General features: G+C 40.8%; 1 protein-coding gene across 1 annotated transcript in view; it reads right to left on the bottom strand.

Moving 5' to 3' along the window:
* Positions 1 to 575: 575 nt before the first annotated feature.
* LOC149448819 (proteinase-activated receptor 1-like) overlaps positions 576 to 18,156 on the bottom strand; it is a 44,199-nt gene continuing 26,618 nt past the window's right edge. The window contains exons 2-5 of the mRNA XM_089694205.1: positions 11,404 to 11,454; positions 5,842 to 5,901; positions 5,670 to 5,741; positions 576 to 2,995 (exon numbers count right to left, since the gene is read on the bottom strand). Of these exons, the coding sequence (XP_089550331.1) occupies positions 1,974 to 2,995; positions 5,670 to 5,741; positions 5,842 to 5,901; positions 11,404 to 11,454 (1,205 nt within the window). The 3' untranslated portion in view covers positions 576 to 1,973. The remainder of the gene's footprint in view (positions 2,996 to 5,669; positions 5,742 to 5,841; positions 5,902 to 11,403; positions 11,455 to 18,156) is intronic.

Here is an 18,156-nt window from a genome sequence, read left to right on the forward strand (position 1 = left end):
GAGGGAGAAGGGAGCTGATACATTGCTCTATACAACAAGCAAGGATCCATTCGTGGCAGGAAAATTTTAATATGTAAAGCCACAGGATAATCATCCTCCTTAAAACTGGAAGTAATGGGCAACCAGCAGCTGAAAAAAGGGGGGAAGAGAAGGTTAAGAAGTACCTTTATAAAAAGGTTTTGTTTTATCGATATATAGTTTGCGCAGAACTAGACATCCATAATTTTGATGTCAATACCACGGGTATATTGATTTCATGATGAAATTTTCATCGTAGTAAGTTCTCTTCCTTATACTTACACATATCTGATACGTAACTATGATATATAGGTTATGTATATGTGTAAAAGGGTGGGCATAGCATATTACATATATGCATGTGACTGGCAAATAGATTTATATAGGGGTATATAGGTTTTTATAAAGGTACTTCTTAACCTTCTCAATCGCGATCCACGACAAAATGGCACCGGCGTACTGCGCATGCGCCGGTCGCCGGCAAAATGGCGGGCGCATCAAGCGCGATTGCCATTACAAATTATAAATAGCAGCAAGAGGATGTCTGTGCTGTAAGCCCTGCACCCTTTGAGAACGTGCTTAGCACGAAACGCGTCAGCGGGGCTACAGCACCTGGACATCTATTTCATGATTGCAATCAGTATCCTATCCTATTGTATGCTACTTTTCGAATAAAGTGTTTATGCAGTATCACGCTATGTGATGTCCCTTATTGGGCTCTCCATGACCGCCACCCTTACACAGCACCAAGTTTTAAGGAGGGACTCCGGAGGTGTATAAGTGTCGGATGTACCATTGAACCTGACCAGGATTGATGACCAGTGAGAACTAGTGAGCGCAGCTTTACCTGAGTGGGGAGAACCTAGATGCACCAGGAGAGAGGATACTTCTTTCATGCGTATTTTAAACGCACTTTAGGTGAGTGCGCATTTAACTTATTTCCTGGTCACTGTTGGATCATTCACCTTGATAAGGGGACCTGGCAGAATTGGCACATTGCACCCCATTATATGTTTTCGGACATTTGATTGAACATCGAACTTATATTTATGACGAATATACGATTTCATGTCCTCACCTGTTTTATTCTTATAATTGGATGTATGCTGATGTTTCACCTTTTCCATTACTAGCGCTGCACCTTTTTGTCTATATATACACTTACTAGATTATTTACATCAAAATTTATCTAAAACAATTTTTGTAATGTTGGATATAGTAGGGAATGCCTAATAACGCTTATCACGTATTTTTTATTATCCATTTGCATTGGGAAGATTTCCTTCTTTGTCCTGGAGACACAACAGAAAGTGAAGGGAAATTTCCCAGATATAAAAGGAAATCTCCTTTTAGTTGTCACTGCACCAGCTGTGCCCTTTGAAGGTATTCCCCTTTCTTTAAGGTTGTGTGAAAACTGTAAATGCCGATTCACATGTATGGTGCAGTTTGACAGCTTCGGTTTCAGTGCGATTTGAAAAACAGTCGATCAGTGGTTCAGGTCAAGATTTGAAGAGAGAAAACTGGCCTAAAATTATGGTCACAAACACATGTGATTCAGAAGAGGTTCCCACGGAAGTCAATAAGCCTGCAATCCACACCAGAAACGGACCGCACTGCTCAGAAATCGGACAGGACTCTTTTTCAATCAGCACTGCCAGTGCACTGGACGTATGTGAACAGGCACCATAGGAAGCAATGTTATTTCACATGTGGACTGGATGCGGTTCAAACCACTGCCAATTCGTAAATACGTGAACTGGCACTTAAGCTTTGAATTTCCCATCACTTTCTGTTAATAATGCTCACCAAGACAATTTCAAAATCTCCACAGCAAGGACAGTCATAAATAATAACCTTACATGGGGTTCAGATGTTTCCTGCTTTACGCAAAAAAAAAAAAAAGATTTTGGTTTTATATATACAAAATCATTTGCTCAGTTTTACATATTGGATTACTAATGTGAACTATAAGTGTTTTGTGTAGAAGATTCCTTTTGTCCTGTTAGCCTTTGTGGTGCTGACTGCGTCGTATTTGCATTTTTACAGCCCAGCAAACTGTATGCATGCTCCCGATACTTAGAAGAAGCGTAGTAATACATAAGTGGATCCAGACAAGTGCTGACACTGCTGATACAGGTACACAGAATATAGGCAAAATACATAGACTCATCAAAGTTATTACGGAAATGCAGATAATGGAATAAAAAGATGACATTGGTTGGACCAAAGCAAATCAGGAAAGCAAAAAATACCACAAAGGCAAGGATCACTGCTCTTGTTTTCTTACAAGAATTCTCAATGTCTTTGGTACTCAGTGTCCTGATGATGCCAATGTAGCATATAGTAGTAATAACCAAGGGCAAAAAGAAGAAAACTAAAGAAAAGGTGGTAAAATAATACATATAGAAGTTCTTGAGGTCCACCACATCCAAGACATCATGGCAAGTTGTAATGTTTAGTGTTTCCATATGCAAAGTTTGTTTGGATATAAGAAGAGGTAGTGAGCTGGCTATTGATATTATCCAGATGAAGAAGCAGACCAGCCAGGCTCTCTTCTTTGTTCTCCAGGTAAGAGCCTTCATTGTGTAGACCACAGCCAAGAATCGGTCCACACTGATGCTTGTCATGAGCAGGATGGAGCAGTACATGTTACAGTAGAAGGCAGCAGTGACAAAGCGACACATCCCATCTCCAACATTCCAGTTATTTCCAGAGAACCGATAAGCGATGCTGAATGGCAGCAAACTAACAAACAGGACATCAGCAGCCGCTAGATTTAGCATATAGACCACTGCTGGGGTTTTGATTTTTACCTTGAACACACACACAATGATTGCCATGATGTTCAGCGGCAAAGCCACAGCAACCACCAGGGTGTACACCGATGGCACAAACGTGGTCAACCACAGACTGGAGAGGTAGTACTGGGCAGTAACTGTAATGCTTTCATTGGCAACAAGGATTAATAATGGCCAATCTAAAAGGCAGAAGAAACACAATTGTTTAGATTCTCAGAAAGGTTAAAGCTGAACTTTAGGCTTACTTTCCATTTTGGACAGTGATACAGACTCCTCTCTAGTACTGAAATTGCTTACTCAAATATTTCACTGCACAATGTGAGCTTCTCATGGTGTGCATTAGAAGCTGCAGCAACCCATCTCATTCACTGGCTAGAAGATTTCTTTTCAATAGTGTTTATTCGTTTTTTCATAAGAGAGAAGTTACAAACCAGTACAGAAAAATATACATCCATTCCCCCCCCATATAAACTGCAGCCCTTTTGGACTGAAACAGGCAATGCGCAAAATACAATGTTCAAAACATTTATCTGTTGATGGTGACCTGTGGATGGAAGATCTGCCACAACAAGATAAACAGAAAAAACAAAATCTAATGTAAAACTGTTTACACAGGTCGGAGTGGTCTAAGACACCAGACCTGACAAAGCAGGCAATCGCCATCAAATGTTCAACAGGCAATAAGGGAATATGCCCCTCATGGCCCTTGGTGTCCAATGGCTACAAGATTTCCAGCATCATCTAGCACTTTCCTCCTCAGCCTTACTGTCCATGATCCACCCTTTTCATTTGTTGTATTTCAGTTCCTTTGATCATGGAGGCTTACCATTACATGTGGGCATTACTTAGAGCAGGATGCCGGCAAATGTAGTCTGTCTAGGTATGCCAACTCCATCAGACTGATAACATGTATTTAGCACGGGTGCGCTAAATCACGTATATATGTGATTTAGCATTTCTGGGTAGGGGGGGCGCGCGCCCTACCTGTGCCGCCATTCGTGGCCACGGCTGTCAATCACTGCTCTCCAGCCGGTAATTACTTGCCAGAGCCCAGTGATTTTCGAGGATCTCCGACTGGGAGGAGGACTGTTTTGTTTACTAACAGTCCTCCTCCCTATCAGCTTTTTTTTAGCATTGATCACTGTATTGTGTCACTGGGGATATCAGCGACACCAAGTCAGCTCCCCTCCTCCCTGTCAGCTCGGGCACACTGCTGTGGATGGCTGTGCACAGCACAGCACATCCATCCACAGCAGTGTGATTACAGTGAAGCAAACACACCCCGCCCCCTAGTAAAACACGCCCCTCATGTTAACCCCTTCCTGCCCAGTGCCATTAGTACAATGGTAGTGCTTTTTTTTTAGCATTGATCACTGTATTGTGTCACTAGAGATAACAATGACACCAAGTCAGCTCCGCCCAGTGTCAGAATGTCCACTGCAGTCCAGCAGTCCCGCTATAAGTCGCTGATTGCCGACATTACTAGTAAAAATTAAAAAAAAACAAATCCCAGTATATATGTAAATGATATAACTTTCACGTAAACCAGTTAATTTACACATATTATAATTTTTTCTAGCATAGACATGTAGCAGAATACATTTTGGCACAAATTTTTGATGTAATTTGATTTTTTAAATTATTTTACTGGACATGTTTAATAGCAAAAAGTCAAAAATATTTTTTTTTTTCTCAAAATTGTCTTTTTTTTTCTAAAATAAAAGATGAACAGACTATCTAATACCACCAAAAGAAAGCTGAATTCATGGGAAAAAGGAACACAAATTTCATTTGGGTGCAGCGTTGCATGACCACGCAATTGTCAGTTAAAATAACGCAGGGTCATAACGAAAAAAATGGCCTGGTCAGGGAGGGGGGTAAATCTTCAGGAGGGTAAATGACTAAAAGAGATTTATAAACTTGAAGAATTTGACTGATGGAGCCTATGAAGCAATAATTATGTATTTCATTTATTTAGTTCATATATATTTTATTTTCTTTTGAACAGTTGTGAGCAGAATTTTTTTCTCTCAAACACTTGCTTCACTAATTAAAGGGACTGATGTGAATGTACAATATATATATGCAAATTGAAGGTACTATATAAGTGAATGGAGAAAGAACAGAGGGTGCACCGGCTTAGTGCATTACCATAAAAAATGTTTAATAAGAGATAAAAATAGGTATTGTACTCACAAACGACAGTAAAGTCAAAGGCACATCATAAAAGAACAGCTTGGTCAAAGTTGCACTGCGTGACTGTCCGCAATGAGGAGTGTAGATATTGCTAACGCGTTTCAAGGACTTGCCTCTTCCTCAGAGCCACCAAGTACAATACCTATTTTTATCTCTTATTAATATTTTTTATGGTAATGCACTAGGCTGGTGCACCCTCTGTTTGTTCCTTCTCTATTCAGTATATTTGGCACTTCCCTGGTCTTTTGAGGGCAGCAAGGTGTGCATATTTCAGCACATTCATGATGTTGTCCTAGCCTACATTGAGTCCATCCCCAAGTGCAGGAGCATTTGTGTTTGCTGGTGCTATATAAGTACCTGTAATAAATAAATAAAGAGATGACCATAGTGGAGAGGTGTTGCAATGGGGGTTATTTACTAAAACTGGAATGTGCAAAATCTGGTGCAACTCTGCATAAAAAACAGCTTCCAGGTTTTATTGCCAAAGCTTAATTGAATAAACTGAAGTCAGAAGCTGATTGGCTACCATGCACAGCTGCACCAGATTTTCAGGGCACCAGTTTTAGTAAGTCTCCCCCAATGTGTCCCTGTAGGCTCTGGTACACATAGTAGATACAGACACTATGTTATTTTATAATGTTAATGTTTTCTACTCACCTGTTAAATTATGTATTCTCTCATTACCAAAGTGGGGAAAAGAATAAGAAACAGAAGGAGGTTCTATGTGCTCTGAAATAAAAAAGTACATGTTTTCATTTAAAAAAATGGTTTGTGATAAGGGTTGTTATACATCACAATTCTTCACAAAAAAATTAGATTTTTTTTTTACCTCTAAATGTTCCATGAAAGACAAAGGTCATAATGGTGAAGTTCATTTCTGTATTATTGTCTGAAAAAAAAAAAAAAAACGAGGATCACATTGGAAAGAAAAATAGCAGTTAGGTTAGGCAATTATCTCATTATGGTGTCCTTTTATGACACAGAGAATAGCTGCGATTCAACGGATCTCAGCTATTCTCTGGTCATTCACAGTTTATAACACTCAGGAGATCATGTCAGCCCTTCTCTGGAGATCTGTGTTCTCCCTCCAGATTCTCCAGCCCAGAGCTGGAGAATCAGAGGGACCGAAAACTAAGCAGAGATAGTTTACCTCTGTTTAGTAAACTGATCTTTTACTGTAATCTCGAGAGATTATAGTAAAATGAGCCATTTTTCAGAGTTTGTAGAGCGTTCTCCAGCGTTTGGAGATCGTTCTCCCTTCGTTCGGAGAACTGCTTCATAATCTGCATTCACAGGAGAACTGTGTTCTCCGAGAATGCCGGAGAACTGAGCAGCGATCTATTACCGCTGGTTCATAAACGGACACCTAAATATTTGTAATCAGCAGCTCCCATGACACCATCACAGAACCATTACTATCTTGTTTCTTGGTGGTAGATAAGAGAGAGGGTACATTTCTTTCAACTTTGTTTTTAATTGCTCTCTCTCTCTCTCTCTCTCTCTCTCTCTCTCTCTCTCTCTCTCTCTCTCTCTCTTTTGCCCTCTGGTTTACTCTGGTATTGAGATTTTATTATTGGTCTCTGTGTGGTGTGGTTTCAATCCCACAGCGATTACTATTTGATGTTTGTATATTGGTATGCTCCCCCCTACCACTTACTGTTAGCACAGCCTTTAGCCGGACACTCCCTGCCTCCCCTTGCTGTTCATTTAATTTCACTTTACCTGAAAAGTTAGGCTGGCCATACATTATACAATTTTCTTGAGATTTTCGGTTTAGATTTACCAAAAACCACATAATAGGAGGTCAAACCTAAACAACACTTTCAATTGTATCCAATTAGACAGGCTCTTGCACTACATAGTTGAAGGTAAATCTAAAGGAAATTGGGCAGAAATTGGACAGAAAATTGTATAGTGTATGGCCAGCCTTAGGCTGAAGACACATGAGCGATTCTTCCACTATCACCAGATCGCCAGCAGCAGGATCACTAAAGAGGCTGTCTGTCCCTAAGGAATCCCTCCCTCTGTATCCAAATGCAGTGAGTTGTTGTTCTGCCGCTAGCCTGAATCTCGAATGTTGGTGATGCGAAGGATATTTTCCTGTCTTGGCAATTCCAAAGAGTGTGTTGAGTTTATATGTCTGTTTTAGTTTTTTCTTCTCAGACTTACATAGAAGGATCTGTTTGTTTGTTTGTCTTAGGCTGGCCATACACTAGTCAATTTTACTTACAATTTTCTGTCCAATTTCTGCCCAATTTCCTTTAGATTTACCTTCAACTATGTAGTGCAAGGACCTGCTTAATTGGATACAATTGAAAGTGTTGTTTAGGTTTGACCTCATATTATATGGTTTTTGGTAAATCTAAAGCAAAATTCTCAAGAAAATTGTATAGTGCATGGCCAGCCTTAGAAGCAGGCATCAAGTTTCTTTGATTGTTTGAGCGGACACTTTCTCCAACAAATGCTATTGAAAACCTTTTACACAAGCTCTTCACTAAAACAATGAGAGCTTAGATACTATTGTTCTATTTTGGGCTAAAGTCAGTTGGTAGCAGGGGTGGACTGACAACTCATGGGGCCCCCGGGCAATAGGGGATCATGGGGCCCCTGTGTTCTTGCCCACACTCCAGAAAGCCTATAAAAAAGGTACCAGGGGCATGTCATGGGGCCCCCTACTGACCCTGGGCCCTCGGGCAGTGCCCGAGTGCTCGAATGGTCAGTCCGCCCTTGGTTGGTAGTTAACCGCTTCCCGCCCGCCCTATAGCAGATATACTACTACAGGGCGGCAAGGGTGCACAAAATCACATATATACACATGATTTTGCATTTCCAGGTAGGAACCTACCCACACAGCCATTCGTGGCCGCGGCAGTCAATCAGCGGGTCTCGGACGGTGATTACTCGCCGGCACACGGTGATTGGTGAGGATCTCCAATGGGGGGGGGGGAGAACTGTTTGTAAACAAAACAGTTCACCTCCGTCAGCTCTGGCAGACTGCTTTGCATGGCTGTCTTTTTTGAGAAATCTGGGGTCTATCAGACTCTAGATATCTCCTCTGCCCTTACATTATCTAAACTCAAAAAGATCGGTGTGATCAGATGTTTCCCAATTTACAAATGGCACTGTTTATATCCTGCGAAACTGAAGTGATGAAATGCTTGTAGCTTCTGATTTCTTAGACTATAGAGATGCTTGGCACCATTCTGGTCTCAAATCAGCTCTACAGTCAGCTGGCAGAAACACTGGCTGCATTCTCAGGTTCCCCCGAGGGCACGGGACTGCCCGAGAAGGTTGTAGAATGCAGCGGGGGAGGGGGGCATCATCTCCCATTGCTTGTAAAAGCAATCATGCAACTAATTAGCCACTAGGATTGCTTTTACATGAAAGCCGATCACTGGCTGAAAAATAACGATACCAGGATGATGCCTGCAGCTGCAGGCATCATCCTGGTATAACCATTAAAGTCCAACGATGTACCAGTACGTCGCTGGTTCTTGTTGGGTATATATGCTATGTTCTTTTTTTTTTTTTGTATGCAGCCTGTGGACTGAATGAAAAAAAGAGAAGAAATCTCTGCCAGAAAAAGTGTGTGGTATGCCCACCATTAGAATATACCGCCCTTCATCCACCCACTTCTAAAGGTGGGCACACATTAGTCGCACGGTGCCACATGCGCCAATTCCAAGATTGTAAAAATGTCTAAATAGTGGCATGTTTGAATAAAAATTGTTCACGTATAAGTGGTACCCCATATGGAAAAAGGATGACACCAAGTCCCAAACTATCTTGCCACTGCTCCCCATGTAGTCTGGGCATCCGGGGGGCTCCACATGGCTATCTTTTCCCTTGTAAATACGAAACTTATATGTATAGCCTGTTGCCCTCTCGCAGGTCTTATTCATTTGCTGTTTCCACCTGAATTCCAGGTTGGGCTGTGAATGGGGGAAGTACGGGTGCTGCAGAAATTGTAGGCTGCCAATCGGGATTTGCAAGCACATCCAGTAGGATACTAGGGGCTCTAAAGGCCTGTGTGCAAATTCTTGGTGGCTGCAGGACAATACTTGTGCTCGCCACCGCACCAGCTTGTATTGCACTTATGGGACTCTACACATCACCATGTGATACTGCAGTGCTGGTATGTGATAGACCAGGATGTACTAGGCCGCTGGTGCTCGCCAGTTCACCAAAAGGTAGAGCGGCACTAGTACTGGCACTCTACTGCATATGACCTACTGACACTGCACTTGCTGGGAGAGAAGGGGGGTAAGCGTAGGGGCTAAATGCAGGTGCTGGCAGGAGCTAACGCTGTATTTGTGGGACGCTATACTAATGTGAATGCTGGTATAGTGCTGATCTGATCAAAGATATTGATCCATTCAGACACTATACTAGAAATGGAGGTTTATTGTGTATGAGTGTTTTCCTGGCAATCAGGGGGTTAAATGTGATTACTGGTGTACTGACGGGCAATCTGACGCTATCTGGGAGGGGATTAAAAGCCAAGGGAGCGAGAATCATGTATATATATGTAATTCTGCACACCCGTGCCGCCCTACAGCAGTATTTCTGCTATAGGGCGTCCAGGAAACAGTTCAAGAAGCGGTTTGCGTTATGGCGCTACGTTACTTTAACTGAAAATTGTGCGGTCATGCAACGCTTTCCCCATGAATTAAGCTTTCTTTCGGTGGAATTTGATCGCCTGTGCATTTTTATTTTTTGCGCTATAAAAAAAAAAGTCCGACAATTTTGAGAAAAAAACAATATTTTGGACTTTTTGGACCAGTTGCCGACTGCGGGTAGTCGAATGATGGCCAGTTCTGGGAGGCCGTCATATGACGGCCTCCCAGAATGCACTCTCCTGCATGCCCCCAGTGCCCTGATGATCGGTGCCCAGCAGTGTCACCCAGCAGTGCCGCCCACAGGTGCCCAGCAGTGCCACCCACCAGTGCCCCCTATCAGTGCAGCCTCATCAACGCACATCAGTGAAGGAGAAAAATTACCTGTTTGCAAAATTTTATACTAGAAACAAATACATTTTTTTTCAAATTTTTTGCTCTTTTTTTGTTTATAGCACAAAAAAATAAAACACCCAGAAGTGAGTAAATACCACCAAAAGAAAGCTCTATTTGTCAGAAAAAAAAATGATAAAAATTTCATATGAGTACTGATTGACTTCAAGTACAATGTTGCATGACCGTGCAATTGTCATTCAAAGTCCAACAGCGCTGAAAGCTGAACATTGGCCTTATAAGGAAGGGGGTATAAGTGCCCGGTAGGCAAGTGGTTAAACATGTCCAGTAAAGAAATTTTAAAATTAAAATTTGTCATAAATTTAGGCCAAAATGTATTCTGCGACAGGTCTTTGCTAAAAAAAAAATCCCGATAGGTGTAAATTAATTGGTTTACGTGAAAGTTATAGCGTTTACAAATGGCGGTATAGATACTGGAATTTTTTTAATACTAATAATGGCGGTGATCAGCGACTTATAGCAGGACTGCGGCAGGCATTCTGGCAATGGGGGGAACTGACTTAGTGTCACTGACATCACAGTGACACCAATACAGTGATCAGTGCTAAAAAAAAATAAAAATAAAAGCACTGACACTGTACTAATGGCACTGGGCAGGAGGTGGTTAACAATGAGGGGCAATCAAAGGGTTAACTGTGTGATGGGAGTGTTTTACTAGGGGTGTATGTGCTTCACTGTAAGCACACTGCTCTGGATGGCTGTGCTCAGCCATCCTGAGCAGTGTGCCCAAGCTGACAGGGAGGAGTGTTGGTAAACAATGCAACCCTCCTCCCTGTCAGTGATCAGCGGTAATCACCGGACGCCGGTGGGTAATCACCAGCTGGGACCCGGTGATTAACACCCGAGGCCGCGGCCGGCACGGGAAGGGCGCATGCACCCCCTACCCGGAAATGCAGAATCATGTATGTATACACGTGATCCTGCGCACAGGGGCTGCCCTGCAGCAGTAAATGTACTGTGGGTGGTCCTTAAGCGGTTAACGTTGGCTGTTTTGTTTACATTCTGCTGTCAGTGGGGAATCCCCCACTGACAGCAGGGATTCATGGTTGCCGGTGGGTACTGGCTTCTTAACAACCAGTATCCTTGAGCTAAATATTTCACCTCCTGCTGCAGCTGGAAGTCCAAACTGTAGTAAAATAAGGTGCAAAAAAAAAAAGTTAAATACTGCAAAATAAAAAATGTATTGCATGCGTTTTTTAATGTGCATTTTTTTTGTGTGAATTGACTGCTTCTGAGATAAATAACGTGTGAGTTATTTTGCGCTAATACTCATGTGGTATTTAACTCAGTGAATTGATCCGAGAATTTCAGTTATATGCATCTAAGGTAACTGTAGACTTGTTCATTATCCAGTTACTCACCATAAACAAGGTCAGCATTGAGACTGTCATTCCTCAAGTCTGTAATATAGTCTGAAAAACAAGGAAATAATCAAAGATTTTGAAAACAGACATTACCTATGTATAACAGCACATTAAACGCAACTGAAGCTTCATCCGCTGTTACTGTAATGCAGCTAGGCTACATACACAGTAATAGTTGAGGGCTTTTAAATGATTTTTCTTCTTTTTATCCTTCAATTTAAGCTGCTCATATATTGCTTTCCCTTATTTCCGCCTTATCAACATACTAATTACATTTTAATTAAAACCTTTCTGTATGAATTACATACTTTATTTTAATCCCAGTGATGTCTTCACTAGGTCTCTGTGCTTCTCTATGCAATGCAAACAGATCATGGCTAGTGAGAGAGGCCAGCAGGATCCTATACATATACCCTACCTAACTATGCCTCTTATGAGCCGTCAACCTTTCAGCTGGTTCTTGGAAGGAGTTATGCAAATATTAAAGTGCTTTGATGAGTGGATGTCAATCTGAAGGATTGGGTGTTCAAGCCAGGCTGTATTTGCATGCAGACCACTAAAACATTTAGCTTTTGAATTATGGGGTTTCTGTAGCTGCCTGGACCTCCTTTACCATCATGGCGTATGTCACAGGGACAAAATAAAGGAGGGGAAATCTATCCAAGGTACATGCACAGTTTATCCCTTAAGGGTTAGTTCACCTTTACAGGAAAAATTTAAAGATTATCTAGCACCAGACTCCAACCCCCACCCCCATCCTTGCTGTGCTTACCTCCAAAATTGCTGAGCTATCAGCACCCCAGCAGGCAGTCCAGCAGTCCGGGGATTCGAAATCCCTGTCTCCCTCATCTCCATGTAATGCTGCAGGGACAGACCAAATCATTTTACTGTAATAGTGCTGACCCAACAGAATCGATCTGGTCCATTCAGCAAGTGCTGCACAAGGAAGTTGGTGAAAAGTGGGGATTTTCGTTGGACTGACTGTGGGGGTACTAACAGCTCAGCAACCCCAGAGGTAAGTACAGCAGCGACTTGCGGGTTTGAAGGTTAGTTCACTTTTGCATTTTTTTCTGTAAGGCTGCTTTCACACTGATCAGTTTTTGTCCAGTTAAAAAAAGTGGAAGCAAAAATGCATGAAAAATGCATCCCTTTCAGTTCTATGAAACTCTTCACACTGGTCCATTGCATTTCAGTTGTATTTTTAAAAATCCTGCTTGCTGCATTTTTGTTGCAAGTTTGGTCAGGTAAAAAAAAAAAAGACAAAATAACAAAACAAAACAAAAAGCACCTCACCGTTGACACGAATGAAGAATGTGCCAAAAACACTTTAAAAATGCAATGCACCTGAGTAAAGTACTTTGTCCAGTCCAGAGATATAGGCAAAAACGCAATGCATATGCATCAAAAACACAGTGCGGCAAAAACGCATTTGCAATCTAAAATGCATTGAATAACTCAAGCGCTAACTATGGTGAAATAAAAACAAAAAAATTGCAATTAAATGCTGTAGCCGCTAGTGCATACAACCCATGTCTCAGAGGGGCAAATTTATACAATCATAATGTAAAGTGAAAAAATGCTGCGCCACATGAAAACAGTAGTACAAACCATTATATAACCAAAAAAACAAAGTGAAGAAACTAATATATATTAGAAGAAAAATAGCAGAAATATATATATATATATATATATATATATATATATATATATATATACATATACATATACATACATACATAAACACACATATATATATATATATATAGAATATCGTGCAAAAGTTAATTTATTTCAGTAATGCAACTTAAAAGGTGAAACTAATATATGAGATAGACTCATTACATGCAAAGCAAGATAGTTCAAGCCGTGATTTGTCATAATTGTGATGATTATGGTTTACAGCTCATGAAAACCCCAAATCCACAATCTCAGAAAATTAGAATATTGTGAAAAGGTGCAATATTCTCGGCTTAAAGTGTCCCACTCTAATCAGCTAATTAAGCCACAACACCTGCAAAGGGTTCCTGAGCCTTTAAATGGTCTCTCAGTCTGGTTCAGTAGGAATCACAATCATGGGAAAAACTGCTGACTTGACAGTTGTGCAGAAAACCATCATTGACACCCTCCATAAGGAGGGAAAGCCTCAAAAGGTAATTGCAAAAGAAGTTGGATGTTCCCAAAGTGCTGTATCAAAGCACATTAATAGAAAGTTATTTGGAAGGGAAAAGTGTGGAAGAAAAAGGTGCACAAGCAGCAGGGATGACTGCAGCCTTTAGAGGATTGTCAGGAAAAGGCCATTCAAAAGTGTTGGGGACTTTCACAAGGAGTGGACTGAGGCTGGAGTCAGTGCATCAAGAGCCACCACACACAGACGGATCCTCTTGTCAAGCCGCTCCTGAACAACAAACAACGTCAGAAGCGTCTTATCTGGGCTAAAGAAAAACAGACCTGGTCTGTTGCTCAGCGGTCCAAGTCCTCTTTTCTGATTAGAGCAACTTTTGCATCTCATTTGGAAACCAAGAACCCAGAGTATGGAGGAAGAATGGAGAGGCACACACTGCAAGATGCTTGAAGTCCAGTGTGAAGTTTCCACAGTCTGTGTTGATTTGGGGAGCCATGTCATCTGCTGGTGTTGGTCCACTGTGCTTCATTAAGTCCAGGGTCAACGCAGCCGTCTACCAGGAGATTTTGGAGCACTTCATGCTTCCTTCCGCAGACGAGCTTTATGGGGATGTGGACTTCATTTTCCAGCAGGACTTGGCACCTGCCCACACTGCCAAAAGCACCATAACCTGGTTCAATGACCGTGGGATTACTGTGCTTGATTGGTCAGCAAACTCGCCTGACCTGAACCCCATAGAGAATATATGGTTCATTGCCAGGAGAAAGATGAGAGACATGAGAGCGAACAATGCAGAAGAGCTGAAGGCCGCTATTGAAGCATCCTGGTCTTCCATAACACCTCAGCAGTGCCACAGGCTGATAGCTTCCATGCCACGCCACATTGAGGCAGTAATTGCTGCAAAAGGGGCCCAAACCAAGTACTGAGTACATTTGCATGCTTATACTTTTCAGAGGTCCGATATTGTTCTATGTACAATCCTTGTTTTATTGATTGCGTGTAATATTCTAATTTTCTGAGATTGTGGATTTGGGGTTTTCATGAGCTGTAAACCATAATCATCACAATGATGACAAATCACGGCTTGAACTATCTTGCTTTGCATGTAATGAGTCTATCTCATATATTAGTTTCACCTTTTAAGTTGCATTACTGAAATAAATTAACTTTTGCACGATATTCTAATTTTTCGAGTTTCCCCTGTGTGTGTGTATATATATATATATATATATATATATATACACATATACAGTTGTGTTCAAAATAATAGCAGTGTGTTGAAAAAAGTGAATAAAGCTCAAAATCCTTCTAATAGCTTTTATTTCCATACACTCAAATGCATTGGGAACACTACACATTCTATTCCAAATCAAAACATGAAGAAAAATATATCAAATTTGTGTTGTTCCTCTAAAAAAAATTGAAGAAAAGTGAATATTAGACTGTTCAAAAAATAGCAGTGTTTGTATTCTTCTTTACAAACTCAAACATTCACTATATAAACTGAAAAATGTTTGAAGATTTTGCTTTCCTTTGAATCACTTAATGAATATTTGGTTGTAGTCGCACTGTTTCTGAGAACTGCTGTACATCTGTGTTGCATGGAGTCAACCAACTTCTGGCCCCTGTGATCAGGTATTCCAGCCCAGGATGATTGGACTACATTCCACAGTTCTTCTCTATTTCTTGGTTTTGCCTCAGAAACTGCATTTTTGATGTCACCCCACAAGTTTTCTATTGGATTAAGATCCGGGGATTGGGCTGGCCACTCCATAACATCAATCTTGTTGGTCTGGAACCAAGATGTTGCACGTTTACTGGTGTGTTTGGGGTCGTTGTCTTGTTGGAACACCCATTTCAAGGGCATTTCCTCTTCAGCATAAGGCAGCATGACCTCTTCAAGTATTCTGATGGATTCAAACTGATCCATGATCCCTGGTATGCTATAAATAGGCCTAACACCGTAGTATGAGAAACATCCCCATATCATGATGCTTGCGCAACCATGCTTCACTGTCTTCACAGTGTACTGTGGCTTGAATTCAGTGTTTGGTGATCGTCTGACAAACTGTCTCCGGCCACTAGACCCAAAAAGAACAATCCTACTTTCAGTAGTCCACAAAATGTTGCGCCATTTCTCTTTAGGCCAGTCAATGTGCTCTTTGGCAAATTGTAACCTCTTCAGCACGTCTTTTTTTCAACAGTGGTACTTTGCGGGGGCTTCTTGCAGATAGCTTGGCTTCACATAGGCGTCTTCTAATTGTAACAGTACTCACAGGTAACTTTAGACCTTCTTTGATCTTCCTGGAGCTGATTGTTGGCTGAGTCCTTGCCATTTTGCCTATTCTTCTATCCATTCGAATGGTAGTTTTTCGCTTTCTTCCCCGTCTTTCAGGTTTTGGTTGCCATTTTAAAGCATATGCGATCATTTTAGCTGAGCAGCCTATCATTTTCTGCACTTCTTTATATGTTTTCCCCTCTCCAATCAACTTTTTAATCAAGGTACGCTGTTCTTCTGAACAATGTCTGAAACGACCCATTTTCCTCAGAATTTCAAGGAGAAATGCACTGTAACCAGCATGTACAACATTTGCTGCCTTCCTTCCTTAAATAAGGGCAATAATTGCCACCTGTTTTTCAAAGAATGAATGACCTCACTAATAGAACTCCACACTGCTATTATTTTGAACATGCCCCTTTCAATTAGTGATTCAATTACACAGAATCAGCAGCATGCATGTCATGACTGTTGGGTCTGTTGGATTTCTATTACTCCACTACACCTGCTAGTAAATTATTTGCCATGTAGAAATGTCATTTCTACCAAAAACAGTGATTAATCAGGTTAGTGATGTCTGACTGCTATTATTTTGAACACAACTGTATATATATATATATATATTACACACACGCATACAGACACACATACATAACAAAAACCACACAAGAAATAACATAAAAAATAAAAATAAAGAATATTTTAAGTGTGAATCAAAATAAAAGTACTTAAAAAACAAATGAACTTCAATTAATAAAGTGTTCATTCAGTGAACCCTCCTTTGGATAACGAAAAATATGTGCATCTGTCATCAATTCCCGTGCAAAGACATCCTCCACCATATATCTGCTCACCTCATGCAGTGTGACCTCACGTTATACAATGTTACGGTCTAACTGCACTTTTGGTCCCATATGGACACAGATCAGCTTGCTGAATGAAGACTCCAAAGTAAGCTGCCTCCTGATAAGCGTCTATGTATCAGCCGTATTCTTCATTAAAAAGAACTCAACATAGTGCTTTATCCTTTTAAACTTTTATTCATCAATTAAAACATATGAAATATACTCACGTTCCGGATTTGTATTTTGCACCAGGTATGATGAAGATCCAGTGATGTACTGATTAAACACAAGATGGCAGTATCATCTCAGCAGCAGAGTCCTGTATAAGCTCAAAACAGACACCATCCGTAATATCATGCAAGGCAAAGCAGGGGCCCACTCAATGAATGCTATTGCCTGCTGTAATGTTGTTTCAAGAGCCGTTTGTAGAGTACTACAATCAGCTATCCCGATGAATGGCATGTTATGATGTCATCCACACACTCCTCCCCAACGTGTTTTGTCACTAGTCACGTAACTTTATCAAGGGGTATCCCACTAAATAAAATTTCCCTTGATAAAGTCACGTGACTAGTGATGAAACATGTCGGGGAGGAGTGTGCAGATGACGTTGCGATGTTGCCATTCATTGGGATAGCGGCTTGTAGTACTCCACAAACGGCTCTTGAAACGGCATTACAGCAGGCAATAGCATTCATTTAGTGGGCCCATGCTTTGCCTTGCAGGTCTATTTTGAACTTATACAGGACTCTGCTGCTGAGATGATACTGCCATCTTGTATTTAATCAGTACATCACTGGATCTTCATCATACCTGGTGCAAAATACACCTCTGGAACGTGAGTGTATTTCATGTTTTAATTGATGAATAAAAGTTTAAAAGGATAAAGCACTATGTCGAGTTCTTTTTAATGAGGAATAAGGCTGATACAAAGACGCTTATCAGGAGGGAGCTTACTTTGGAGTCTTCATTCAGCAAGCTGATCTGTGTCCATATGTGACCAAAAGTTCAGTTAGACTTTTATTTTGATTCACACTTAAAATATTCTTTATTTTAATTTTTTATTTTATTTTTTGTGTGGTTGTTGTTTTTCACACACATATATAATTTTTTTCTACTATTTTTTCTTTTAATATATTAATTTCTTCACTTTGTTTTTTTGGTTATGTAATGGTTTGTACCACTGTTTCATGTAGCGCAGCATTTTTTCACTTCACATTATGAGTGTGTAAAAATGCGTATGCGTTTTTTTTTTTCAATGGAGCAGTGTGAAAGCAGCCTAAAGGTGAACTAGCACTTTAGAGTAGAAGTGTTGACAGGCTAAAGACAATAAACTGTCTACTCATAACAAGCAGATACAGGCATCATGGAGTATTTTAGGCTATGTTCACATCTGTGTGCTGTGATAGAACATGCATGTTGATGTGCGTCTTTATGCATGTCAATGTGTTGCGTTAAAGCAGCCTATTCAGGAAAAATGCGAGTTTTCATGCAATGTGCACAAC

This window comes from Staurois parvus, unplaced genomic scaffold, assembly GCF_062004578.1.
Source record: "Staurois parvus isolate SC_StPar_1 unplaced genomic scaffold, SC_StPar_1.0 ptg000656l, whole genome shotgun sequence".
Classification (NCBI taxonomy): domain Eukaryota; kingdom Metazoa; phylum Chordata; class Amphibia; order Anura; family Ranidae; genus Staurois; species Staurois parvus.